Here is a 27,791-nt window from a genome sequence, read left to right on the forward strand (position 1 = left end):
AATACTATTAGCTGGAGCAATTATGAAACACAACCTTAAATTAGTTGGGGTTTTTTTTTAAGACAGATTCTGTTGCCAGCCGGTGCTGAGGTGGGGGGGGGGGGGAGAAGAAGGGAGAGATGGACAGACAGACAGAAAGACACACACAGAGAAAGAGACAGAGAGAGAGAGAGGCAGAGAGAGAGACAGAGAAAGAGGCACAGAGAGAAAGAGTGAGAGAGAGAGAAAGAGGCACAGAGAGAGAAAGAGAGTGAGAGAGGCAGAGACAGACAGACAGAGACAGAGAGAGAGAGACAGAGAAAGAGGCACAGAGAGAGAAAGAGAGTGAGTGAGAGAGAAAGAGGCACAGAGAGAGAAAGAGAGTGAGAGAGAGAGAGAGAGAGAGAGAGAGAGAGAGAGAGAGAGAAACAAGAACTGACTTCTAACATCTCCAGTGGTGACTGTCCAGCCTTTGATCAAAGAAACTCAGGGCCAGGGCCTACCACCTCCTGCTTGGCTTTTTGAAAGGCCCCCTTAGCCCTTCTCACAGTAGCAGCAGGAGGCTCCTCTGATCGGTTCCTGCAATGACCTTCTTCATCCCAGGCTATTGGGTTGTTTGCCTTTGGAGTCCAACGTCCACTAGGAAGTCTCTGCCCTCCCTGGGCCTGCCCTACTCTTTGGGAAAACAGCTGATGGGCCCTCTCCAGGCACCTGGAGCTCTTTCAGAAGGCTCGCTGCATGGATGAGGGATCACTGGGTAAGGCGATACTGCCTTTGGGTCCATCTGCCTCCAAGGCCAGCGACCTGCCAAGCAGGCGCCTGGCTTCCTCCATGTTTCTTTGCTGCCTCTTCCTGCTGGGTCTCTCTTGGATGATCGAGATTGAATGAAGAAAAATAAAAGGAAAGAACTAAAAATAAAAATCTGCCCACAAACAGATACGGCATGTGCTCTCACAGAAGGACCCTACTGAGTCTGGCTCGCTCCCATTGCCTTTGAATGGATGACCAGGGTGTAGAAACGAGGGTGTAAACAGAGTGAGCTGTATTTGGCTTGTACTGTGTTAGAAGTGCAGAAAAAATAATGATCAGCAGGATGGTTCCAGGGTTTGAGGGGACATGTCTGATGGGAGGGTAAACTGAGCTTAGCCCATGGCAGCCAATGCTAAGAATGGTCCTAGGGAGGTGGGCCCTGGGGCTAGCGAAACTCCGCTCTTTCAAACATCACTTCAAGGAAGACCTGTGGTCTCCTAACCATCAGGGTCCCTGACAAGGCTGTAAAAATACAAATCTTTCATTATAAATCAACTGAATTCAGTCATGGTCAGGGAAACTTTTTTTAATGTAGCTCAGTGTAGGCAGCTAGGTAGAGCGGTGGACAGAGCACTGGCCTTGGAGTCAGGAGGACAGGAGTTGGAATCCAGCCTCAGACACTTGACTCTTATAACTGTGTGACCTTGAACAAGTCATTGACTGCCTCATATTCAGGACCCTCTCCCGTTGTACTGATTCCTACTGGTCACTGGACCCAGATGGATCTGAAGGAGAAAGTGAGGCTGGTGACTTAGCACAACCCCTTCTCACTGAGATCCGATTTCCACGTTTGTCATGGCATCACCTCCCAGATATCATGGTCTTCTTCAAAAATGAAGGACAATGTACCTCCCAATAAGAACAGTTATAATAATAATAATGATAACTCTAGCTGACATTTGTATAGCATCATCAGGCTTTTCAATTATTGTCTCAGTTTCTCTTCACAATGACCTGAGAGGTAGATGCTGTTACTGTGCCCATTTTATAGAGAAGGAAACCAATGCTCAATAAAGAGACTTGCCCAGGGACACACGACTGAACTTCAAGTTCAGTGTTTTAACCTTCCTGCCGGATAGAGGGTTGGACTTCAATCCTCAAAACTTAATTCTTTTAAGATTCCTCAGCCCCTATTCCATGTAGCACAGAGCACCAGATTTGGAGTAGACCTGAGTTCAAATTCCACCTCAGATACTTATATGCTGCATGACCCTGGATGAGTCACTCTCAGTCAACTGTCCATGACTCTGATGACTTTTTGTTTCCTTTAAAGTTTCATACAAATTCCTTAACTTGGCTTTTGAGGTCCTCCGTTATTTGGCTTCCATCGATCTATCTTGCTTTAGTGCAGATGACCATTCTTCACATATTTAATCCATAACTATACAAGACTAGAATTGATATTTCAGTTATTTCTGCTAGTCTTCTCCAACTTTAGGCTTCGGGCATGTTTTCTGTCTGTCTATCCCCCATAGATAGCTGGCTTTTCTAGCTCAACTCTGCCTACTGACCTCCCTGGTTTTCTTTAAGTCCTAGCTGAAATCCCATCTTTGGGAAGTCTTCCCCAATCCCTCTTAATTCTAGTGCCTTCCCTCTGTTAAATACTTCCTATTCATCCTGCAAGTAATCTGTTCTCTCTCTATATTCCATATATGTGTTTGCAAGACTGCAGACAACTTTGTATTCCTCTCATGGTAAGAGCTTAATATTTTTTCTTGAGGTTTCTGTATCTTTGTGAGGGGAGGAGGGATTATGTTTACTTTTACAAGACCATTATAGTCATGTGAAAATAAATATTTTTTAAAAAAGATTAAAAAAGAGCCTAATAAAAGTTTACCAATGGATTGATTGATGAGAATATATTACAAGAGCCAGAAGGGTTATGAGGAGCCATCTTTTTGGGCCCCCTTGTTTTACAGATGAAGAAACTGATGCTCAGAGAGGCTGGATTTTGTCCAAGGTCACACAGATCATCATCTCATCAAATGTGGGACTTGAACCCTCAGATATTAGAACCACTACTCTGTCCATTGTATCATACTAAACCAAGATCCACTCACCCGTAACTTGACATCATTTTCTTCCTGATCCCATAAATTTTTCTGAATCTGAGTCAGTGGGATTCATAATTCCATTATGAATATAGCGTTTCATACTTGACCTTTTGGGTGATCAAGAAAGACTTTTTTCCCTGCCATTAGATGCTGACAGTGACTCCCTAGGAAAATGTCACTGATGTCTGGCACATTGGGGAGTGGCTTTCTGAGAACTCAGAGCTGGAAACTTCTCTTGCTCTGGGGAAGCCCCAATACACTGTGCTTTGCACAGAATTCTGTCTGCCTGCCATGGGCCCTTTCTTGGATGGACAAAGGCTAGATCAGAGGAGCTAACTGAAATGCAATTGTGATCACCCCTCTTCCAGGTAATTTCAAAGAACAGGCCTGTTAGAAGCCAGCCACATGGAGCACCAGCCCTGGAGTCAGGAGGATCTGAGTTCAAAAGCAACCTCACACACTTAATAATTACCTAGCTGTGTGACCTTGGGCAAGCAACCCTATTGCCTTGCAAAAAAAAAAGAAAAGCTAGTACACATGCTGGGAATACCTTGATGCTACCTCAGGGCCTTGACAATGGTGACAGATCCCTGGCTTGCCATTCCTTGCCTCCCTCTCTTTGATACTATCAAGGGAGGAACTTCTCAAGTCCGTTTCTAGCTATCTTATCAGAATCTTAGAGCTAGAAGCATCTAATCTGGCCTCCTTGGTTATTTTGCAAGTAGGAAATGGGAACCTAGGGAAATAAAGCAACTTGCTTGGGGTCACCAGTAGTATCAGAGACAGGATTTGAACCCAGGTTCTCTGCAAGCAGAGTTAGTGCTCCTTTTTGTATTATATTGACCTCAGCCATCACTGGCATGGAAGAAGACAATCTGAATTCAGAACTTTTCATGGCCACAATAGGTCCTGTAACGAGGTGATAGAGTGAATAGAGCACCTACCTGGAGTTAGAAAGACCAGAGTTCAAATGTGATCTCAGACAATAAGCAGCTGTGTGACCCTGGGCAAGTCAGCTAGGTGAAGCAGTAGAAAATCTGAATTCAGAACTTTTCATGGCCATAATAGGTCCTGTAACTAGGTGATAGAGTGAATAGAGCACCAGCTCTGGAGTCAGGAGGACCTAGGTTCAAATCTGGCCTCAGACATTTGACACCGTGTGACCTTGGACAAATCACTTAACCCTGATTACCTCGAACTCAGGGCCATCTCCAGGCATCCTGCTCCATATCTGGCCACTGGAACAGATGACTCTGGAGGACAAAGGGAGACACAGCCCTTTTCATTCAAATTTAATTCATCTGCTCATGGCATCACCTTCTTGATATCATAGTCTGAAAATAAAGGACAAAATAACAACCCTGGACAAGTCAATTCACCCTGTTTGCCTCAGTTTCCTCATTTGTTAAATGAGCTGGAGAAGGAAATGGCCACAAAAATACTAATCTTTGCTAAGGAAATCCCAGATGGAGTCATGAAGAGTTAGGAATGACTGAAACGACTGCCCAACAAGGCTAGAGACAATCAGATGAGCTGAGGAAACCTGGCTGCAGATTCCTAAAGGTTGAACATTTAACTTTTAACATTTCGCTGGGATTGCGGTAAAGTAGACAAAGAGCTGGATGAGTAGAGGAGGGGAGGAGAGGAGAAGAGAGGGAAGGAGAAGAGAGGGGAGGAGAGAAGAAGGCAGGGAGGGAGCCCTCTTGTGAACTCCCAGAGAGCTTAGGGTATTCCCTAAATTTGGCAGTTAGGATTGGCAACCTCTTATTGCTAGCTAACATTTTACGTGTGTGAGTCTTGGTTCCCCAGGTCAATCTGCCTTTTGACTCAGGAAAAATCTTTCCTTCTTCTCTTTGGGTTTCGGTTTGATATTCTATTAAAAAAAAAAAAGCTTAATTGGACTGGATGTTCTCTGAGCTAACTTCCAAGTTCTGATTTCCAGTCACTATGATTCATACACTATGCTAAGCTGGGGGATACAAAAATAGGTGTAAGATAGCCCCTGCCCTCCAGGAGTTTATATGCGAGCAAATCTATACCAAGCAAGCTTCTATCTAGAATAAATAGAAAATAATTACCAGAGGAAAGGCACTGGGATTAAGAGGGATGGGGGAAGGTTTCCTATAGGAGGTGGGCTATGGTTGGGATATAAAGGGAGCCAGAGAGGTCATCATTCAGAGTGGAGGAGAAGAGAGCATTCTAGTTATGGGAGGCAGACAGAGAAAATGGCCAGTGCCAACAGATGGAGAATCTCAGTCATAAAATAAGCTAGGAGGCCAGTGTCACTGGACAGAAGACTATGTGGAGAAGAGTTGGGTATAAGAAGACTGGAAAAGTAGGGGGAGGCCAAGTTATGTGAGGCTTAGAAGAGCAGAATGGTTTTTTTTTGTATTTTATACTGGGGGAAATATGGAGCCACTGGAATTTATGGAGTAAGGGGATTACACAGTCAGACCTGAGCTGGATGTAGGGAGAGGATTTGAGGTAGGCAGGCTCCCCCAACAGACCATTGCATTAGCCCAGGTGTGAGAGGATGAGCATCTGCCCCAGAGGAGAGGAGACCTAGTGGAGAGATGGTACAAAAGGGAAACCAATGGGTCTTGGCAATGGCTGACATGTGCAAACTGATGGATGGCGTGGAATCCTGGATGACTTGTAGGATGGAAGTGAGAGGGACAGGGCAGGAGTGGTTATGCTCTATAGTAATAAGGGACAAGGAAGGGGGGGGAACAAGTTATCCTTTGGCTATATTGAGTTTAAGATGCCTATTGGACATTTGGTTTGAGGTGTCTGAAAAGCAATTAGAGATGCCAGATCGGAAGTCTTTAGATACTTTGGAGGCAGGAAATATAGATTTGAGAGTCATTAGCATAGGGATGGTCATTAAATCCATGGGAGTTGATGATATCATCAAGTGCTCTGGGGGACACCTATGATTAGAAGGCATAATCTGGAGAAGAATCCAGTGAAGGAGTCAGAGAAGGAGTGATCAGAGAATTAGGAGAAGAACCATGACAGTGAGAGAGGTGTCCTTGAAAACCTAGAGGGTAGATAGAAAAGAAAGAATGACCAGCACTGTCCAATGCTGCTGAGAAGTCAAGGGGAATGAGGCTAGGTTTGGGCCATTGGGGTGGGCAACTGAGAGATGAGTAACTGGAGAAAGCAGTTTCAGTGGAATGATAAGGTTGGAAACTAGATGATAAAGGGTTAAGGAGAAAGAGAGGGAGGGGAGAAAGGGATGACCAAGATGCACAGGCTGATAGTTGACTTTTAGTGGGCTCCCAGGAGTGTGTTCTCTATCCCTTCTCCTGCTTCTCTTGTCATTGATTCCACAAGCCCATCCTTTGGTAGGCCTCAGGGGCTGGGTTCTTGGCCTTTGGGCAGCTTATCCATCATCCACTCAACAGATAGCTTGACAGGGTGTCAGGAATGTGAAGATTCCTTCAGTTAGGATTATAACTCTTGGCAAAGGTCACTGCTTGTCAGATCCCTGGTGATCAATGACCTAAGATAAACCACAGACCAGAATCTGGTCTAATCTAAGGGATGTCCAGATCCCTTAGAAAAGGCCCAACAGAGTTGGACTCTCATTGGCATCACAATACTCTACTAGTCGGGTGGCCCTGGGCAAGTCACTTAACTTTGTTTCTTTATGGGTAAAATGGGCAGAATGATAATTTCCACCATAAAAAAATTGCATTGTGTTTACTTTGTATGTATTCTTTACTTGCTATTTGCTCTGATAAAATGTTAACTCCTCAAGGGCAGGGACTGTTACCTCTCAGGGTCTCCAGCCACCTAATGCTTGGCTGATTGATTAATGAATGTTTTTTTTTTCCATTCCATTCTATTTGATTTCATAATTAGAATGGAAGCTCCTTGAGGGCAGGGAGTCTAATTTTTTGGGCACCTAGGTGCTTAATCCCTGCTGTTTGTGGATTCATTTGACTCTACTAAGCCAACTGCAGGTATTACTCTCCCTTCTGATTTTTGAAGTGACTGGTGAGGTAGGTAAACAGGGCTGGGTGTGTAAGACTCAGAGGAATGGCTAGGCCAGGGCTGTCTCGACTCAGCCCAGGCCTTTTAAAGTTTCTGCTTCTCCATGTCCTAGATGCCCCAGCTTATCTAGAAGACCCAAGATACACACAGAAACGCCCCATGCCCAGGCTGATTCATTGTTTAATGGGGAGGGTGAGGCAAGGAGGGCATAACACCAGGTATGACAAGACAGGCAGTGACCACCTGTGGACCATGTCATACCTGGTTCTGACAGGTGGGGGAGTTCAAGGCCCTCATCTCTGGAAGCTGCCTGGAAGTCGAGGACCCCATATTTCTTTAAAAGGATAAAGAATAGTGAGGACATGAAGAGTTCCTCAAGTTTTTGTTATTTTTTATTTAATTTTTAAAAGTAAACAAGCTTTAATTTTCTCTCTCTCTCTCCCGTTTTCTCTTTCTCTCTCGTTCACTGCCATTGAAAAACAAAAATCCTTGTAATAAGCAAAACAAATGCCTGACTCATTCTACCCTGGAGTCCTTCGCCTTGCTATCAAGAGGTGGGCAGCAGACCTCGGCATAAGCTCTTGTTCAGACCCCCTCTGTCTCCTACTCCAGGAGGTCACCTGCCCAAGCCACGTGAGCCTCAGAGACCAGGCGTCACAGACCCTGGCGGAGCAGAGGGGGCCAATCTCTTCCTGGTGGGATTCCCAGGACATCCTATAAATATTAATTTCTTTTGGAGAAAGACAGTGACTTGATTTGAGATTGAGGAGAAGGTTCAAGAAAGAGCAGAGGCTTCCCAGGGATGAGCCAACACTCATTGCAGAGACCCAACTCTTCTTCTCATTATGTAGAAGCCTGTTTTGTTCCCTTTGTTGCTTCTCTGGCTTCATTATTTCTGTACCGATTCCTCAAGTTAATGAACCTCTTTGAGTGGAAAAAGATGCTTCAGTCCATTGGCAAGGAGGCCAGGGAGTGCCCACTTCCTGATCTGACTTTCAGTGTTGGAACGGGGGAGAGCTTGGTGGGAACTTGGGGCTGTCTCCCCATGTGATAGACAGTTGCCTTTGGGTGGAGATCATGGTTAGAGAGAGACAGAGACAGAAAGAGGAGAGAGAGAGAGAGAGAGAGAGAGAGAGAGAGAGAGAGAGACAGAGACAGAGACAGAGACAGAGACAGAGAGACAGAGAAAGAGAGAGACAGAGAAAGAGAGAGAGAGAGAGAGAGAGAGAGAGAGAGAGAGAGAGAGAGAGAGTGTTCGTGTTCTGTTTGTGTGTAGGCTTTGCCTCAAACTTTAATTTCTTTTACAGTGTTCCAGGGTTCACAAAGTTATGTAAATCCCCTGTGTTCTATAGAGGGAAGTCCTAAGTGAAATGGGCCTGCTCATTGGCCTTTGAGGACAGATCTAGTCATCTTATCGGAATTTCACTTCTTCCCTGTAACCACTGCCCTGATCATCCAGAGACCCAGTTTTTCCTAGGAATGGTTATTTGGCATTCCAGGAGGAGGAGCCCGGTGGAACAGGGGCAGGGAGAGGGTGGATCGGCTGGCCCAGAGATGGGAGTTAAATAAGGGACGAAGCATAGTCAAAGGAGGCTTGGGGAGGAAGCGACCTTACTGCAGGGAGCAAAACCAGCCCTGCTGAACAAGACATGCAGTGGACAGTTGGGGGATGGGAGGAAGACATGGAAGCAACTTACCTGGGCAGGTGGGGACTTGCCCCAGAATCAGGCTGCTTCAGAATATACCAAAGATGCAGCCAATCCCCTTCCAGGCAGTGTCTTTGCAGATGGAGTTTAAAAAATATCTATTTTATTCATGCTTTTACATAATGGTACAATCACTTCCTAATACTCTCCACTCCCCATTATAACAAACAAAAACAGTTAAGTCAAATGACGGTGACTTCTGATGGTAAATGTAGCACTCAACACCTGTAGGCCCCCACTTGTCCATCCAGAGGCATCCAGTGTATTTCATCATGTCCTCCCTAACTTGGCTACCAAGGTGGTTATCCTAAAGGACAGGTCTGATGACATTCCTCCCTCCTCATTGAGCCCCACTAGCTCTCAGCTACCTCTACTATTAAGCCTCGTTTCTGTGAGTGTGTAAAGCTCTGCACAACCTTCCCCCTTCCTCTCAAGGCTTCTCACATGCTTGACTCTGCCTGAACTCATGGACTCCTTGCTCTTCTATTCCTACATCTCCCACCTCCATGCCTTTGCACCAACTATCCCCAGTGCCCATAAGACTGTCTCCTTATCTCCAGTTTCCCTCAAGATTCAGCCTCAAGCCTGCTTTCTCTCGAGGCACTAGCTACTATCGCCATCCCTCCTCCTCTCTGAGATGACCTCCCATTTACTCTCTATTTATCTTGTATTTACCTAGTTCTTTATAGTTATAGGCTTGGAATCAGGAAAATGAGTTCAAATCTTTCCTCAGTCACTTCAGTCAAGTTGCTTTACCTATTTGTCTCAGTTTCATGATCTGTAAAATGGGAGGATCAGACAAGTTAACCTTTATAAAGGGCTATACCTTAAGCTAGTTCTGAGAATACGCCCAGAATCGTTCATTTGCATTCACTGAATTTACACAATTCACGTTGCATGTTTCCATTGGACTGAAACCAATGACTACACTTTACATAATTATAACTTTGAGTCACACATGCAGCCACTAAAGGGGATTCATTCTTCAAACTAATCGCTACTATTGTTATTATTACTATCATTATTGGACGTGCATTCCTGAAACATTGGGGCTATATATATCGAGATATCTATATCTATATCAATATAACTACATCTGGATAGCTAGGTGGTGCAGTGGATAGAGTACTGGTCCTTGAGTCAGAAGGACAGGAGTTCAAATCCAGCCTCTTCCTAGCTGTGTGACCCTGAGCAAGTCACTTAACCCTGACTGCCTCATATTCAGGACTGTCTCCAGTCATCCTGATTCACATCTGTCCACTAGACCCAGATGGTTCTGGAGGAGCAAGTGGGGCTGGGGACTTAGCACAGCCCTCCCTCATCCAAATTCAATTCATGTGCTTATCATGGCATCACCTCCCCTGATGTCACGGTTTTCTTCAAGCACGAAGGACAAACATCATTATCATCTTATATCTCTATTGCTTTTCTTCATAGCCCAAGAACAATCCAGTTCATAGCACACATGTAGTAAGTTCTGGATAATTGCTTGTTGGTTGACTGATTATGAACAAAGATTGGGTCATTGTGGGCAGCTAGGTGGTGCAGTGGATGGAGCACCAGCCCTGGAGTCAGGAGAACCCAAGTTCAAATCTGGTCCCTTAATAAAGACACTTCCTAACTGTGTGATCTTAGGCAAGTCACTTAACCCCATTGCCTTAAATAAAAAATTTTTTTAAAAAGCTTGTGCCATTGCATTTGATAGAAGTTCTGATATCTTTCTGGGTTGTATTCATTTACAATATTGTTATTGTCCATATTGTTCTCCTACTCTGCCCCCTTGGTTCTGTATCAGTTCACATAAATCTTCCTGTTTTCCCAAATTCCATGTAATCACTTATTTCTCATGGTGTAATAATATTCCAATATTTTACATGCTTCAATTTGTTTAGCTCTAAACCAGTTGAAGGACCCCCACCTTGTTTTTAACTTTAAAAATCAGATTTCTAATTTTTAAAATATGGTTGTTCATTTGCCTTCCTTTGGGGGGGGGGACTGTACAGTAGCTAACATTTATATTGCACTTTAAGGTTGTAAAAACATTTTGCTTATCTCATTTGATCTCTATAACCGCCCCATGAGGGAGGTGCCCATTTTACAAATGAGGAAACTGAAGCTGATGGCTTTTGACTTGGCAAGATCAAATAGCTGGTGTTAGAGCTTATTTCATCATTCTGAGTTAGCACTCTAATCTGCTGCCACATACTTGACTGGTAGGGATTGGGGAATGCCCTGTCTGATCTGACTCACTATATCCAACCCAGCTGCCAAAATCCTAAAACACTAGCCTAAGCCACTTACCTGCTCAAGAACCTTTGGGGGCTCCCGTTGGAGTGCACCTTCTGGGTCCTCCCATTTTGGGAGAAGCCTTATCTAGTCATTATTCCCCTCCCTGCACTGTTCCTGTCTTCTGAACTGCAAAACCATGTTACTATTTTCATCATCTGCTTTTCAGCTCCCTTTCCTTTGTTGTCTTTCTCTACTAGAATGCAGTCTTCTTGAGGGCAAGGACCATCTTTGTTGTTAATTGTATACTCAGCTCTTAACTCTCTTCCTTTCCTCTCTCCTCTTTTCCATTTTCTCCTTCCCTCTTTTCCTTTCTTCCTTTTCCTTCTCCTTTATGCCTTTTTCTGTTCATTCTTTTGTCCTTTTCTCCCTCATTTCTTTTCCTCCTTTCACTTCTTCCTTCCTTCACTTTCCCTCCCTTTTCTTCACTTTTATTTTCACATTATTTCCCTTCACAAAATTGGCCTTTTTAGCCAAATGGGTTCATTTTCTGCTTCTGAACTTGGCTTCCCTGTCTTGTATCTGAGATACCTTCCTACTCAACTCTAGTTCTTGGAGGATGGGCAGCTAACCCAGTGACCTGAAGGCTTCATCTGGCAGGAGCCAGGCATGTCCTGCCATGAAAGGTCTACGTATGTGTATACTGATTCACCTTCCAGTAACATGTAGGATACATATACACATTCAATCGTATATTTGTTTCCACTCGTGTCCAACACTTCATAACCCCATTTGGGGTTTTCTTGGCAAAGATACCGAAGTGGTTTGTCATTTTCTTCTCCAGCTCATTTGACAGATAAGGAAACTGAGGCAAACAGGGTTAAGTGACTTGCCCATGGATCACACAGCTAATAAGTGTCTGAGGCCAGGGCAGTTAGGAGGTGAAGTGGATAGAACAACAGCCCTGGAGTCAGGAGGACCTGAGTTCAAATCCAGTTTCAGATATTTGAAACTAGCTGTATGACCTTGAACAAGTCACTTGACCCTATCACCTCACCAAAAAAAACCCTTCAAAAACAAAACAAAAAGTGTCTGAGGCCAGATTTGAAGTCAAAAAGATGAGCTTCCTAATGAAAGACCAGGCTATTTATTGCCACCACTTCTTTCAAGAGACTAGAGAACATTTAAAGAAAAGGATTTAATTATGCCTCAGCTAGAATCAATGTCCCCTTTCAGAGGCTGAGGAGATTTGAACTCTCAACTTTGAAAAGGAAGAGCTTTTGTCTCAAGTCACCCAAGCATGCAATGGAATATGACAAAACAATTAGTGAACTCCAATTGTGTTCTATTAAAGTCTAATTTGCTGCATTGCGTGTGTGTGTGTGTGTGTGTATGAGATATTACGCATATGGGTATATCACCAATTCATGGTTAATTTCACCATTCCTTTCATTAACTGTTTGGTTGGCCCAGCAGGAAAGAACCCATCTTCTGGGCATCAGCAATACCCAAAGCATGAATGGCTTCTGATTAGGTCTTAGCTGTAAAGGGAAAATCATCTTCAGTTTTCATCTAGCAGGGATGGGGTAGAATGGCCAGAGCCCAGGACTCCGAGTCAGAAAGACCCAAGTTCAAGTCCTGTTTCTGACTGAGGTTGTATGACCTTGAGAGAGATCTTTCTCCAGGGATCTCTGTGAGATCAGCTGTATAGAAGACTGTGATGTGTATTAGTAGAGAGAATGTCCTCAAACCAGGGCAATCCCAGGTTTAGTGTCTATCCCTACTTAATTGGGCTCTCCTTGGAAAACTGCCCTTTTCATTCAAAACACAGACTGTGTCCTTTGACCACCAGATGCCCAAGAATGACTCTGATAACTTAATATTAAGAGAAATGAAATTCTTCTGTCTTATGTGGGGTCATGCAGGTGAGGAAATAAGCATTAATGTAGCATCTACAGTATGTTAGGAGATATGAAAAGTGCTTTTTTCTTTCATTTGATAAGGTGGGAGAAGGTGCTGTTACTATACCTTTTTTGGTAGAGAAGAGAAACCTGAAATAAACAGAGATTTCAGTGACTTCCTCAGGGTCACACAGCCAGGAAGTATCTGAGGTTGGATTTGAATTCAGGTCTTCCTGATTCCAGAAACAGTGCTTTATCCATTGCACTACCAGGAGTGGGAAAGTTCATTTTATATTTAAAAGCAAAGATAACCCTTCAAAAAAGGAGGGTGTAATGGTATATTAATTATTCGAAATTGAGTGTAATGGATTTTTTTTTCTGGCAACAGGTACAAGAGTTTAGTTACTGGGACCCGGGCCAGAGGGGTCATTGCTGTGCTCTGGATTCTTGCTTTTGGCATTGGCCTGACCCCTCTCATGGGATGGAATGACAGAGCCAACGCCACCCACAATTGCACTGGTAGCTCCCAGAACCTGAGCTGCTGTCCTGTGAAATGCCTCTTTGAGAATGTGGTCACTATGAGCTACATGGTCTACTTTAACTTCTTTGGCTGCGTCCTGCCCCCGCTGCTCATCATGCTGGCCATCTATGTCAAGATCTTCCTGGTGGCCTGCCAGCAGCTTCGCCGCATGGAGCTGATGGACCACTCGCGGACCACCTTGCAGCGGGAGATCCATGCGGCTAAGTCACTGGCAATGATCGTGGGCATCTTTGCTTTGTGCTGGCTGCCTCTGCATGCCACAAACTGCATCACTCTCTTCAACCCCCACTTTGGTGAGACCAAACCCAAGTGGCTAATGCACTTGGTCATTCTCTTGTCGCACACCAACTCCGTGGTCAATCCCATCATTTATGCCTATCGAATAAGGGACTTTCGTTGCACGTTCCGCAAGATCATCTCAAAGTACATTCTCTGTCAGACAGATGACCTTCCCAAGAGCAGTAATGGACAGTCAGGAACGGTGCAGACCCTGGATGCAGATGTATGACCCCTGCTCCCAAGAGGCCATGAGACACATGACCTGTGATGGGCATAATGAGGAGAGCCCTGGCCAAGACTCACTGATGACACGCACATACGGGCTGCCTGTCCTGAGCACCTCTCTGCTCTTACTTTGGATCTCACTAACAGATGATTGTCTTTGAGAGCTGATAAATGGAAACATACCTCTGTGGTATTTGGTTCTGCTACTGGTCCTATGTGGACTGGACAATGAGGCCAGGGACTCCAAAGGGAGATCAAGAAGCTGTTGGTCAAGGTTGCCATATTTCTCAGCAAGCTCCTTGTCTTCTATCCCACTGTTTTTGATGTGCTAAATATTACTCTCTAATAAGGAAGAATTTCATCTATTGTTACTGTGAACTCCCCTGCTCGGCAGTGAGGTGTTTTCCTGACTGGGAAGCAATGGGGAAACACAATACCTTGGCTCTTCGAACAGATGGGAACCTGCTCCCCCTGGAAGGGGCCAGAAGCACACTACGTACAGACATGGGGAAAAAGAGACCTTGGGGAAGGATGGGTTTGGGAGGGAAGTCTTGTTCAAACATAGTGATACTGTGTATTTCATATTGGAGATAGCAGTTTTTCTCCCCGCACTTAGAAAGGAGTGTTGTCAAGGTGTAAACAAAGGGGGGGGGGGGGGGGGGGGGAAGAAGTCCATCCCTCCTATGCTAGATTCTCTTTCCTCTATCTGGGGGGTGAGGGTGGGGGGGTTGCCCACTCAGCTTTGGAGGGAAGAGAAGACTGTAACAGGTGCTCTCCGCTTCTGGTCTTCCCTCCTTCCCCACCCCAGTGAAATCAAGCAGACCAAAAACTGGGGCAAGGACATGGCTGCGCTCAAACTGTGAGATTTTAACCTCATTTGCAGTGTATGTGTACAGATGTTGTATTAGTTCAAAACTGAAGATAATTTAAATGAATTAAAAATAAAGCTGTTTTTTGGATAAGAAACTTAATGGAGCAAACCCCATCTAAAACAGTTTCTGGCTTTCCCACTTTCCTTGGAAGGGAAAACATCATCATGGAGGGAGATTAAACTAGTGGAATGTTGTCTAATTCTCTTCACCTTGATAAACTAGGTCTGAAACTGTCCATATGTCAAACTGGGAAAAACAGACACCATCAATGGCCCTCACACAACCTCACATATAGTCACTCAATAGGTGGGACCCCTGATCCTCCTGAGCTTCTAATCAAATTGTTCTCTTTTTTTCACAGTAGGCATAGCCCTACCCAATCTCTTTCTATCGAAATCCCTGGCTTCTTTCAAAGCCTGGCTGAGATGCCACTCTTATTTGGATTCTGCTACCTGAAAGAGACTCAGTCCTCCTTGGATTTCTTATAGCACCTTAACCTGGTCCTCAGTCCAAAGTCCCCTTTGGGGGTTTTTGTTTTGTTTTGTTTAGCTTGGAGATCAGTGGCAGGGGTAATGGGAGGCACCATGGAAGGGATCGGTCCTGTGGTTTCAGTGATGTAAGGAGCTTTCAAAGTTTCAGGAACCCCCCCACCCAAATCAATGCAAATCAGCACCTTTGAAACTAGAATTTTTTTTTTTTTTTTTTTTTTTTAGTTTTTGCAAGGCAATGCGGTTAAGTGGCTTGCCCAAGGCCACACAGCTAGGTCATTATTAAGTGTCTGAGGCTGGATTTGAACTTAGGTCCTCCTGACTCCAGGGCCGGTGCTCTATCCACTGTGCCACCTAGCCGCCCTGAAACTAGAATTCTTAAAGACTGGCCTGGGGCCCTCAGAGGTGCCCACTGTCATATAACCAGGATATGGCAAAGAACCCAGGCAAGGTATCTTGGCCCTGAGACCAGCTGTCTATCCACTACTGCCTTCCAGAGTTACATGTATTTAAAAGTATAGTTTATTAAAATTCAACAAGCAAATAAAAAATTGGTCCCATTCTGGGCTTGCTGAGGTGAGTCAGTTGCTCCTGAGAACAAGGTCTGTATCCTAGCTATCTTTGTAACCCTGGCATTTGGCATGCAGGTGTTGCCTAATGTTTGCTGTATGAAAGAATGACTCTTCTAGTCATACTCTCAAAGTCCTTTTGCTTCTATGTAAATTCTCAAGGAATCAATCATGCTCCCACTGGAGTTACCTTTCCCAGGAGTAGGTCGGTAGCTTTCTGCTCTGACCACTAATAAAAATTGTCTGTTAAAGTTGACCTCACTTGGTTAGCCTAATGGTCTGAGGGGGCAGACAGCATGAGTAATACGTTCTCCATTTTTAAGAAAAGGGAATAAAGGTTTGGAATCATAGCAGCTCATAAATAGTGAGGCTGGAATTTGAATTCAGGCTTTCTGATTCCAGACTGGTAAAGATCTCCTCTCCAACCCCTTGGACATAGATTTGTGACTATGAACGAAAAAGACCACCTCCCTCCTCACTTTACTGAACACTGTTATTCTTGTTCAGTTATACTGGACTCTGTGACTCCAACTGGGGTTTTCCTAGCAAAAATACTGGAGTATGATTTTATGATTGAGGAAACTGAGATAAACAGGGTTAAATGACTTGACTGGTCACACAGGTGTCTGAAGCCACATTTGAAGTCTTGACCAGGGGCAGCTAGTGGCACAGTGGATAGAGCATCAACCCTGAAGTCAGGAGGACCTGAGTTCAAATTCGGCCTCAGACACTTAAGAATTACCTAGCTGTGTGGCCTTGGGCAAGTCACATAACCCCATTTGCCTTGCAAAAAAAAAAACCAAACCTAAAAAAAAAATCAAACAAACCTGAAGTCTTGACCTGAGATCCAGCTGCCCCCAATCTGTATAGTGCCAACTAATAGGATCCCCCCCCTTTAAAAATAAAAAAAGATCAGCAACCCAATCAAGGTTGCTGAAGAATTCAGCTGTGTCATTGGCTTCCTAGCTGCAGAAAGTCCTTTGTATGAGGGCTTGTCCTTAACCCCCTTCAACAGAAGGAAAGGTGCCATTTTCTTTCTCAGTAGACAACACGTGGTTTAATAAGAAAGTGGGAGCACCATAAAAGAGCCTGGCATTCAATAAGCGTTAATAAATGCTCACTTAGTCCTTCAGTTCAGCATCTCTGTTTCAGGTGAAGAAAAGTGGGAAATATTCCAGGGCTGGGAGACTGGCGCCTGCTAGGCCTGTTCTTGATCCTCCTCTGCCAACAGGAGGCCAGACAGCTGCTTGTTAGAGACACTTAGGTCCTGGCACACCCCCATGGCCAGGCTGAGGTAGGTGGCCAGGAGATGCTTGCACTGGAAGACACAAGATACACATCAGTTAGAAACCAGCTTGGGAAAGAGGAAGCTTGTCAGCTGCTCCTGGAGCCAGAAAAATTGGGTTCAAATCCCACCTTTGACCTCTAGGGTCTGTGGGACCCCAGAAAATCCCTCTACTAACTTATCTGTGATTACCTTGGCAATTCTCTAAGACAGAAGTTTTCAAGGGGTCTTTGAGATCAAACCTGATTTTATAATTGTAGGAAGATATTTTATTTTCTAATATGATGACTAAAGACAGATACAATCTACATAAATCAAAGGTCTTTAGGGATGGGGAGGTCCTCATGGTCCTGAAGAGGGTAAAGAGGTCCCCAAAGTTAGAGTTCTGCTGTTGAAAAGCTGATAAGCCATATCTATGAAATGTATTTTCTCCCCAGGAGCTTCTCACCCCAGCCAGAAGACAGAGGTGGGGCTGAGAGAACTAGGACACCAGACCCACCAGCACTGTGCCCTCTCTCTGCTTGGTGATGTCAGAAGATGGAAGCTAAGCTACCTGCGGCATCTTCATTCGGGGGAGAAAAGCCAATGTCTAAAGACCACTAGGGACCCTCTTCCACCATAGAACTCTGACCCAAGAAGTATTTAGCACACAGAGTCTTGGCATCCAGCTGACTTTTCTTATTAGTGGGAGGCTGGGAAGATAGAGAGATAACAGAGGGAGGGGTGGCACTATCTTCAATTAGATGTTGAGTGGAATGCCAGAACTGAAAGGATCACCTTCCGGTCTCTTATTTTACATATAAAGAAACTGAACCCAGGCTGATGCCCTGTCCTCATACATGGTTGGGCTGGGTCCAGAGCTGGCATTCTTCACTTCTGCCCAACATGGGTACCTCTGGTAGGCCAGGGAAGCCTGTGGACCCTTTTCAGAAGAATGTTCTTTAATCATTGAAGAAAAAGCTACATATTTCAGTTAGAGCAATTAGTGAAAATAAAGTTACAATTTTTTTCCCATCCAAGTTTGTAGAACTTCAGATATTTAATCACAGATTCCAAGATGAGAATCCTCTGGTCTTGACTCCTGTTCTAGGATTCTTCCCGTTAAATTTTTTTATTTCCCCCTGAAAAATCCATTTTGGGGAGTGGAAAGAACAGAGGGAAAAAACTCAATAACCCCAGAGTGAATCACCCTGACTCTATCCAAACTCTCAAAAATATAAAAATTCACCTAATGAAACTAAAAGAAACAAAGTCTTTCTTCACCAGAGATGGGTCAGACCAAACCACGCAAGCCCATCAGAGGTATATGATGCAGCCCTCCTGGTGACCGGAGAGGCTTCAAAAGGAAAGGAAACCATGGAATCTCAAAGTCCCTAGAATAGTCCCAGTCTCAGCATGACCCACAGCAGACTGAATCAGAGGCAGCTGTAGGGCAAAGGACCAACATATCCACAAGAACTCATTGCAAGATTCTCTCATGATGTCAATGAAAAATCAAACACTGCACTAAAGTCTAATTCAAATTCCTTCCTAAATCCACACTCAGTGAGTCACTGTCATCAAGTCCAGTAGCCCAGGAAACAATGCCTACTGCCTGCCACTTCTGGGGTTGAGTAGTTAGAAACCTGGGAAGAGAATTCCCTTTCTTCTCCTTTGATTCCAGGAGAGATTGACTAATCACCAATTTTCCCTCCAGTCCCTGTGGTCCACCAGACCCATCCTGCTTTGGGAGACTCAGGTTTTCAAAGAAAACAGAATCGAGGCATTACACAAAATAGAGTTCGTGCCTCCAGAGTGGGGAAAGGCTATATCACATGTACAGGATGGAATGACTGTGTGAGAAGCAACAATGAACATGAAAGATTTGCATGAAAGGAGGCAGAGCTGGGAAACGAACCCACAAGATTACAAAACTATGTCAATGCAAGGGACAAAATCCCTGATCTTGGTCATGTGAATGACCCCAGCCAGAGGGAAGGGCCAACCTTGGGCTTCCCTGTTGGGCTGGCACTTTTCACTTCTTGCTTTTTAATTCTTTGTGCTGAGGGGTTGGGGTGGGAGGAAGGGTAATTCAGAAGCAAAGGGAATGACGATAATGACAGCTGGCATGGACAGAATTGGGTTCAGCACTTTACAATTATTATCTCATTCAGGGCTCAGAACAACCCTGGGAGGGACGGGCTATTAGGATCCCTACTTTATAGTTGTGGAAACTGAGACAAAGAAAGGTGAAGTGACTTGCCCAGAGTCACACTGCTTAGTGAGTCTCTAAGGCTGAATTTGAACTCAGGACTTCGTGACTTCAGGTCTGATGATCTAGCCACTTTGCTATTTCAAGGTGATAGAAAAATAAAATATAAGTTTTTTTTTAATAAAGAGAATAGATGAAACAAATGACTAGTTGCTCCCTTCTGGGGAGACAAAGTCGGGGAGATGGTTAGGGAACACCAGGATATCACCACCAACTGCAGTTCATTAACACTTGGTCATGGTCCTTCTTGCATGAGGGGACCCCCCCCCCCCCTTACCAAGAGGCTGTCACTCTTCCGAAGCACAGAGAACGTGAAGGCTGGGCAGGAACAGTAATGGCAAGAGGAAAAACATGCATACACTTTTCCAGAGCTCCCAAGCACCTGTGGATCGAAGGACAGGGGTAACTGTCTTGTAATTCAGTTGCTTACTTAAGAGTTACATGAAGTATTGCAGCAGAAGGGAAAACTTGGGTGATGCCCCACAAAAGGGGAAATTCTGCTTCCTGTGGCAGAGTCCAGCCTTCCCCTCAATGGCCCTGACTCATGACAGCAAAGACTCAGCCCTGGCTATTCAGTCCCACCACACTCCTGGGCTAAGTCTCACAGTCCAGGCAGTGGGAAAGGCTTTAGGGCAAAAGTTCTGATGGGTCGCTGAGAGGGAGGGGCCAGGGTCTTGCTCATCCCTGCCTATGAATGGGCAGGTGGTCAGAAGATCTTCCTATCATTTATCCCTTTTGGCCTTTCCTTTTTCGTTCCCTTCCCTTTCCCCTCCCTCCCATCTCAATAATGCCCTTCTCACCCTCAGCCACTCACATACAAGTTTGCCCCACACTCATAAGGGGAAATGTGGGGAGTGGTCTCTCACCACCACAACCCTGTGAGGCAAGAATTTCCAGGTGAGTAAATGCCCTCTACTAAGGCAGGTGAGCTCCTTCTCTCTGCCTGGGCCTAAGATCACATGATGAGCTGGTGCTTGATCCCAGGTCTTCTGACTTTGAGGGCTTGAGGCAGGTAGTATATTATTACCCCCATATTGAGAGTAAGGTGGAGGGTCATGAGGCTAAAATGCCAAAGGCAAAAGGAAAGCCCAGGTCATGTGATGCCCAACAACTTTGTGAGAGGCCTTAGACGGAAATATAAAAGAGAACAAGAGAGAAACCAAGTAGGAGGACCTTTGTAACTTCTGTGTGGATGCAGGGAGAGGGGGATAGTGGGCAGCATGGCCCAATGGAGGGCCTGGGGCAGGGGTTCAGCCTTCCCTCAGCACAGCCTACTCGTAAGAGCATTAATCTCCAGAGGACAGGTGAGCAGAGAGCACATCATGCACCCCGCTTGGATACAGATGGCAATGGCTCATTCCCAGACACTCATGGGGAGGGTCAGGGTGGAGGGAGGACCAGGACATCAACATGGCACTCTTAGCTCCAAGACTCTTGTGATTCCAATGGTCCATAAGGTTGAAAAGTACTGGGAATGCATGTTCTATGACACTGCTCAAGTGAGTGGAGGCCAAGAGAAGGACAATATTTTAACAAATTAAAACTGCCTAAAAGTCAGAAAGGCTATCTGGGGGAGCATGGGTTGAAAGCTAAGCTGTGGCCCAATGGTCCCTAACCTGAAAAGGTTCACTCATGCCCCATGAGAGTCGGGTATTTTGGTGTCAGAGGTGGGATCCACAGTCAGTTCAGGCTCAGGGATGGGGCAGAGGGCATTATTGTTTGGATACAGCAGGACCCCTTGTTCCCTGTGCCCAAAGCTGAGAATAATCAGAAAAGACCCTTCAAGGAAGCTTTGGTCCTCAGATGACAATGATGCCAGGAAAGCCAGACCTCCTCTGCTGTCACACCATTGCCCTTCCCTTCCAAGGGCAAGGTTGGTACCACCCCCATGGTCTCGCTGCTTCTCCCATGGGACTCTCACTGCTAGGACTGCCTTGAAGTGGAGTTGCCTAAGTCTAATTGAATCTATGGCTACTACTGCTATTAGCCAATGGAGGCCTAGTCATGGTCTGGGCATCCTAGGGCCTCCTACAGTGCCCAGAACATCTCCATGATCTGGGGCCTCTTCTACCCTTTCTCCCTGGGCATTATCCTATGGTTCAATGACTTCAACTACCTCTCTAAGTAGTTGATCTACACTTCAAGCCTCTAAACAAAGTTTAGCATATTCCTCTCCACCCCCCCCCCCCCCAACCCAGGCTGGTCTTTCACTTGGACTTCATTTTTTGTAGCTCTGATGCTACCACTTGCCTCATCTCCCATGTTCCTAAGCCCTGGTCTTAATTAAGTTGATTTTACCTCCTCTATAAACTGCATATTCTACTGCTACCACCTCCCCTCTCCATATTCTGAATTGTTACATGGGGTTAAATAACTAGAGAAGGAAGAGTCCTTGGCTATCATTTGGTCTAGCCTTCCCATTTTACAGATGAGGAAACTGAGGCACACTGAAGACTTGCCCAAGGTCCCACAGGTGGGATACAGGAAGTGCCAGAATTCAGATACTACATCTCCTCCACATCTACCAGTGGATCTTCCTCTGACCCTCTCCATCCATCCCTTACACCACTGCCCAGTACTAATTCTGCTGATCCACAGATGTTGTCCTGAGACATCTACGCTTGGTCTCTAGAACTCTCTCTTGCCCCTCTGGCAATCAAAGCTCTCTCCAGAGCTCATGTTACCATACCTTCACAATCCTGCCCCTAGTTATTCCAAACTGACCTAAGTTAGAAGGCAACCTAGGATCTGGGAGTTCTCCTTGCCTTTGATCATGCCAACCCTCATGCCTAAGATGTCTTCCCTTCCTCTTTTACCTCCTGGATTTTTCACTGTTCTTTAAAGCCCCACTTAAAGGACACTTACTCCATGAACCTTCCTTGATTCCATCTGGTGACAATGATCTTCTCTCTTGAGGATCTCTTGAACTTCACAAAACATTTTGTTATGCTCAGTTTCCCTTAAAACTCAATGTTGCCTTTAGCCAAAGAGACATTTTGCCTTAGACTGTCAGCTCCCCCTTTTCATTACCTTTTCTTTGCTTCTGAAAAACTCTTTGGATCATGGTCGCACACAAAGTTGATGTTTAACGCTACACTAAGATCTTGGGAACATGCTGTAATTGATCTTTTTTTCCCTTTTTCTTTTTGATCCAAATTGACACGTTCGACCTCTTGACCAACTCTAGTTTTTATTTTCCCCTCTCTTTACGTATCTTTACATTAAAATTCCAACCAGGAGCGTTAACCAGTTGTTAAGTGCCTATGGTTGTTTTTGTAGCAGTCTGGTTCTGATGGACAGGCTTGGTACAAGGGTGGGTTTTTCCCTTCAGAATCCATTTTGGATTTTATGTGTGCCGTAGCTCTTCTTAGATGTCTAAGGAATGTGACCCTGGAATCCAAGGATACATGTTTTGAACTGAAATGGACGCTATTCACATGTCTTCATTTCCCCCACTCCCCATAACCCATGGAAATCCTGGTGAGATTTTGATCCACGAAAGTTCTAAGTACTGGCCTGGAATATTAGCTGAAAGTAGGTGACTTTGGGCAAGTCATCTTTCTTGAACTTAGTTTCTGTATCTACAAAACAAGAAGACTCGACTAGACTCAACAATTCAGAGGGTCCTTTCTAGCTTCAACATTCTGTGATTTTGTGATATGTGGTTTCCTTTCTCCTTATGATGGCTTGAAAAAACTTTTTTTTATTACTGATGTAGATTTGAAATTTGATAATGATCTGCCTGGGTGGCCTCAATTTTACTTTTCTTATTAGAATTCTGTGGATTTTTTTTCTTGTATAGTGCTGCTTATTATTCTTGATGATTCTGGGAATCATCCCAGAAGGCTTCTTAAAATAATATTGATCTGATTTTTTTTCTTCTTTTTCACTATGTTTAGTGCCTCCATGACTTGTCTGCCAAAATTTTTCACTTAATTGCATTGCTTCTAAATATGTTTCCACTTCAATTATTTTCCAACCTTCTTGTCCTACAAATTTTTCTCATGCATAGATTGGGTAGTGTGGCATAATAGACAGCCAGCTGAGAAGCCAGCCCTGCCTCTGATACAGCCAGCTGTGTGACCCTGGACAAGTCACTGAAACTCTCTGTGCTCCAGACAAGCTTCTAAACCAGAGGTTATTTAGTTTCCTTATGTCAAAGAAAGACCCCTAGCAGTATGGGGAAACTATGGCCCTATTTGGGGGAGGTGGGAGAAAGGAGGTAGGGATTTAAATAATTAAAGGAAATGTTGATTTTCAGTTCAAAGTTAATAAAATAAAAAAAGATTAATTAGCAAAAAAAGTTAATAAAATATAAATGTCATTTCTTTTCTCATCCAAGTTCATGGATTCCCTGGAATCTACATATGGATCCCTTGGGGGTCCATAGATAGCAGAATAAAGAACTTTGTTCTAAGACTATTTATTGCTATTATTTGTCCTTCATTCTCGAAGGGAGGTGATGTCATGATATATGTATTTGAATTGGATTTGAGTAAGGGGGGCTGTGCTAAGTCACCAACCTCACTTTTTTCTCTTAAGTCAATGAATCAGGATGATTGGAGATAGCCCTGGATGTGAGGCAATCAAGTTTAAGTGACCTGCTGAAAATCACAGTTAGAGTCAAGGGTCTAAGTCTGGATTTGAACTCTGGTCCTCTTGGCTCCAAAGCCAGTGCTCTATCCAGTGAGCCACTTAGCTGCTCTATTATGTATTGCATACAATGATCAAAGACAATTCTAAGAGAACTGTGATGAAAAATGCCATCCATATCTGGAAAAAGAACTATAGCATCTAAATGCAGATCAAAGCGGACTATTTTTTTTTTAATTTTTAAATTTTTTAAATTTCTTTTTTCTTTCTTGTGGTTTTCCTTTTTGTCCTTATTTATCTTTCACATGGAAATATGTTTGATATGATTATACATATATCAGATTGATTGAGGAATGGGAAGGGAAGAGAGAAAGAATAATATATAACTCAAAATCTTACAAAAAATGAATGTTGAAAATTATCTTTAATGTGTAATTGGAAAAAATAAAATGCAAAAAATATATATATATTACAGAGAAATATAAAGAAGGCTATATATTTACACTGGTAGAGGGAGTCTACCTGCCAAGGCAAACTCTAAACTTTATGAAAACAATTACAAAACACTTCTCACAAAAACAAAATCAGATTTAAATAACTGGGCAAGTATCAACTGTTCATGGATAGGCCAAGCTAATAAATGACAATTCTACCTAAATTAAACTACTTATTTAGTGCCCTGCCAATCAAAATTCCAAAAAATTACTTTTAATGAATTAGAAAAAATTCTTAGTAAATTCATATGGAGAAATAAAAAGTCAAGAATTTCCAGGGTTTAAGACTACAAAATCTAAAATTATATTATAAAGCATCAGTCATCAGAACTGTCTGGCATTGGCTAAAAAACAGAGTGTAGAACAGTGGAATAGACTAGGTACAAAAGAAATAGCAGGAAATGATTATAGTAATCATATTATAGTAAGATGATAAACCCAAAGAGTCCAGCTATTGGGATAAAAACTCTCTTTGATAAAAACTGTTGGGAAAATTGTAAGTTAGAATGGCAGAAAGTTAGATTAGACTAACACCTCACACCCTATACCTTGCAAGATAAGATCAAAATGGATACAGGATTTAGACATAAAAGACAATATTGTAAGCAAACTAAGAGATCAAGTAAAGTTTACCTGCCAGATCTATGGAAAGGGAAACAGTTTATGACCAAGGAAGAGATAGAAAATATCATTAAAAAACAGATAATTTTGATTACATTAAATTAAAAAGCTTTTGCACAGACAAAACCACTGTAATCAAGATCAAAATAAATGTAGTAAATTGGGAAACAATTTTTACAACTAGTATTTCTGACAAAGGATTCATTTCTAAAATATTAGAGAGAACTTAGTCAAATTTATAAAAAAAACAAGCCATTCCCCAATTGACAAATGGTCAAAGGATATGTGGAGGCAATTTACAGATGAGGAAATCAAAGCGATCCATAGTCATATGAAAAATTGCTCTAAATCACTATTACTAGAGAAATGCAAATTAAAACACCTCTCAGACTGGCCAATATGACCAGAAAGGACAATGATCAATGTTGGAAGGGATATGGGAAATCTGGGATACTAATGCATTGTTGGTGGAGCTGTGAACTCATTCAACAATTTGGAATTCTGCCCAAAAGGCAATAAAAATGTGCATATACCCTTTGATTCGGCAATACCTCTGCTGGACCTATACTCTGAAGAGGTCATGAAAAAGGGTAAAAATATCACTTGTACAAAAATACTCATAGCAGCCCTATTTGTGGTGGCAAAGAACTGGAAATTGAACAAATTGTAGTATATTTACGTCATGGAACACTACTGTTCTATTAGAAACCAGGAGGGATGGGAATTCAGAGAAATCTGGAAGGATGTACATGAACTGATGCTAAGCAAGATGAGCAGAACCAGAAGAATATTGTACACTGTAACAGGAATATAGAGGTGATGATCAACCTTGATGGACTTGCTCATTCCATCAGTGCAACAATCAGGGACAATTTTGGTCTATCTGTGATGTAGAATACCATCTGTATCCAGAGAAAGAATTGTGGAATTTGAACAAATACCAAAGACTCATACTTTTAATTTAAAAAAATATATATCTTATTATATAATTTTGCTATCCCTGTATTTTATTTTTTTCCTTAAGGATATGATTTCTCTCAACACATTCAGCTTAGATCAATGTATAGTATGGAAACAATGTAAAGACTAACAGATTGCCTTCTGTAGGGGATGGGGGGAAAGAAGTGAGATTGGGGGGAAATTGTAAAATTCAAAAAATAAATAAATTAAAAAGAGAAAAAAAAGAAAATGTTAGATTCAGAGTCAGAGGACCTTTGGATGAATCCTGGCTGTTATTATCTATTCTCCATCTCTTTCTTGGTCATAAACTGTTTCCCTTTCCATAGATCTGACAGGTAAACTTTACTTGATCTCTCAATTTACTTATAATATTATCTTTTATGTCTAAATCCTGTATCCATTTTGATGGTATGAGGTGTTGGTCTAATCCAAGTTTCTGCCACACTAACTTCCAATTTTCCCAACAGTTTTTATCCCCAAAGCTGGATTCTTTGGGTTTATCATATAGCAGATTACTATAATCATTTCCTGCTATCTCTTTTGTATTTTAGTCTATTCCACTAATCTACTCAACTTCTCAGACTCGTTTTAACATTTGAAACATAACATACAGAAATGCTGATTTATGTAGGTTCATTTTATGTCCTGTAACTCTGCTTAAGTTGTTGTTTCTGGGAGTTTTTAATTGATTTTCTAGGATTCTCTAAATATACCAGTATATCATCTGCAATGAGTGAGAATTTTGTTTCCTTATTATCTATTCTAATTCCTTCTATTTTTTTCCCTTATTTTATTGCTAAATTTGGATTTGAACTCCGGTCCTTTTGATTCCAGGGCTGGTGCCTTATCCACTGTACCACCTAGCTACCCCTAAAGCTAACATTTCTAATGCAATATTGAACAATGATGATGATGATGATGGGCATCCTCATTTCAACCCTGATCTTATTGGGAAGGCTTCTAGTTTATCCTCATTACATATAATGCTTACTGATGGTTTTAGGTAGATGCTGTTTATCATTTTAAGGAAAACTCCATTTATTCCTATGCTCTCTGGTGCTTTTAGTAGGAATGGGTAGATTTTGCCAAAAGCTTTTTCGATATCTATTGAGATAATCATAAGATTTTAATTTTGTTATTAATATGGTCAATTATGCTGTTTTCCTAATGTTGAACCATCCTGAAATTCCTGATATAAATCTTACCAACTCATAGTGTATTATCCTAGTGATAAATTGCTGTAATCTATGTTAATATTCTATTTAAAATTTTTATATCAATATTCATTAGGGAAATTAGTCTATAATTTTCTTTCTCTGTTTGGTTTTTCCTAGGTATCAACACCACATTGATGTCAATAGGAATTTGGCAGAACTCCTCCTTTGCCTACTTTTTTCAAATAGTTATATAGGATTAGATCTTTAAAATGTTTATTAGAATTCACTTGTGGGGGTGGCTAGGTGACATAGTGGATAAAGCATTGGCCCTGGAGTCAGGAGTACCTGGGTTCAAATCCAGTCTCAGACACTTAATAATTACCTAGCTGTGTGGCCTTGGGCAAGCCACTGAACCCTGTTTGCCTTGTAAAAACCTAAAAAAAAAATTCACTTGTGAATCCATCTAGCCCTGGGGATTTTTTCTTGGGGAGTTCATGGACCATTTGTTGAATTTCTTTTTTCCGAAATGGAGTTATTTAAGTATTTTATTTTCTCTTCTGTTAATTTATATTTTTGTATATATCCATCCATTTCACTTAAGATTGTCAGATTTATCAGCATAAAGTTGGGCAAAATAGTTCCTTCTCATTGATGAAAAATTTACCCTTTTCATTTTTGATACTGGTAATCTGGTTTCCTTTTTTATACAGAGATTTATCTATTTCACTGATCTTTTTCATAAATTCAACACTTGGTTTTATTTATTAATCTCTCCTTTAAT

At 42.8% G+C, this 27,791-nt stretch overlaps 2 protein-coding genes across 2 annotated transcripts in view; one reads left to right on the forward strand and one right to left on the reverse strand.

The window, feature by feature from the left end:
• Positions 1-14,364, forward strand: part of ADORA2B (adenosine A2b receptor) — a 40,707-nt gene extending 26,343 nt beyond the window's left edge. Inside the window, exon 2 of the mRNA XM_074189274.1 lies at positions 13,064-14,364. Coding sequence (XP_074045375.1) covers positions 13,064-13,724 — 661 coding nt within the window. The 3' untranslated portion in view covers positions 13,725-14,364. The remainder of the gene's footprint in view (positions 1-13,063) is intronic.
• Positions 14,365-14,405: 41 nt separating this feature from the next.
• ZSWIM7 (zinc finger SWIM-type containing 7) overlaps positions 14,406-27,791 on the reverse strand; it is a 35,865-nt gene continuing 22,479 nt past the window's right edge. Inside the window, exons 4-5 of the mRNA XM_074189278.1 lie at positions 19,463-19,567; positions 14,406-16,967 (exon numbers count right to left, since the gene is read on the reverse strand). Of these exons, the coding sequence (XP_074045379.1) occupies positions 16,848-16,967; positions 19,463-19,567 (225 nt within the window). The 3' untranslated portion in view covers positions 14,406-16,847. The remainder of the gene's footprint in view (positions 16,968-19,462; positions 19,568-27,791) is intronic.

Source organism: Macrotis lagotis, chromosome 5 (genome assembly GCF_037893015.1).
Source record: "Macrotis lagotis isolate mMagLag1 chromosome 5, bilby.v1.9.chrom.fasta, whole genome shotgun sequence".
NCBI classification, from domain to species: domain Eukaryota; kingdom Metazoa; phylum Chordata; class Mammalia; order Peramelemorphia; family Peramelidae; genus Macrotis; species Macrotis lagotis.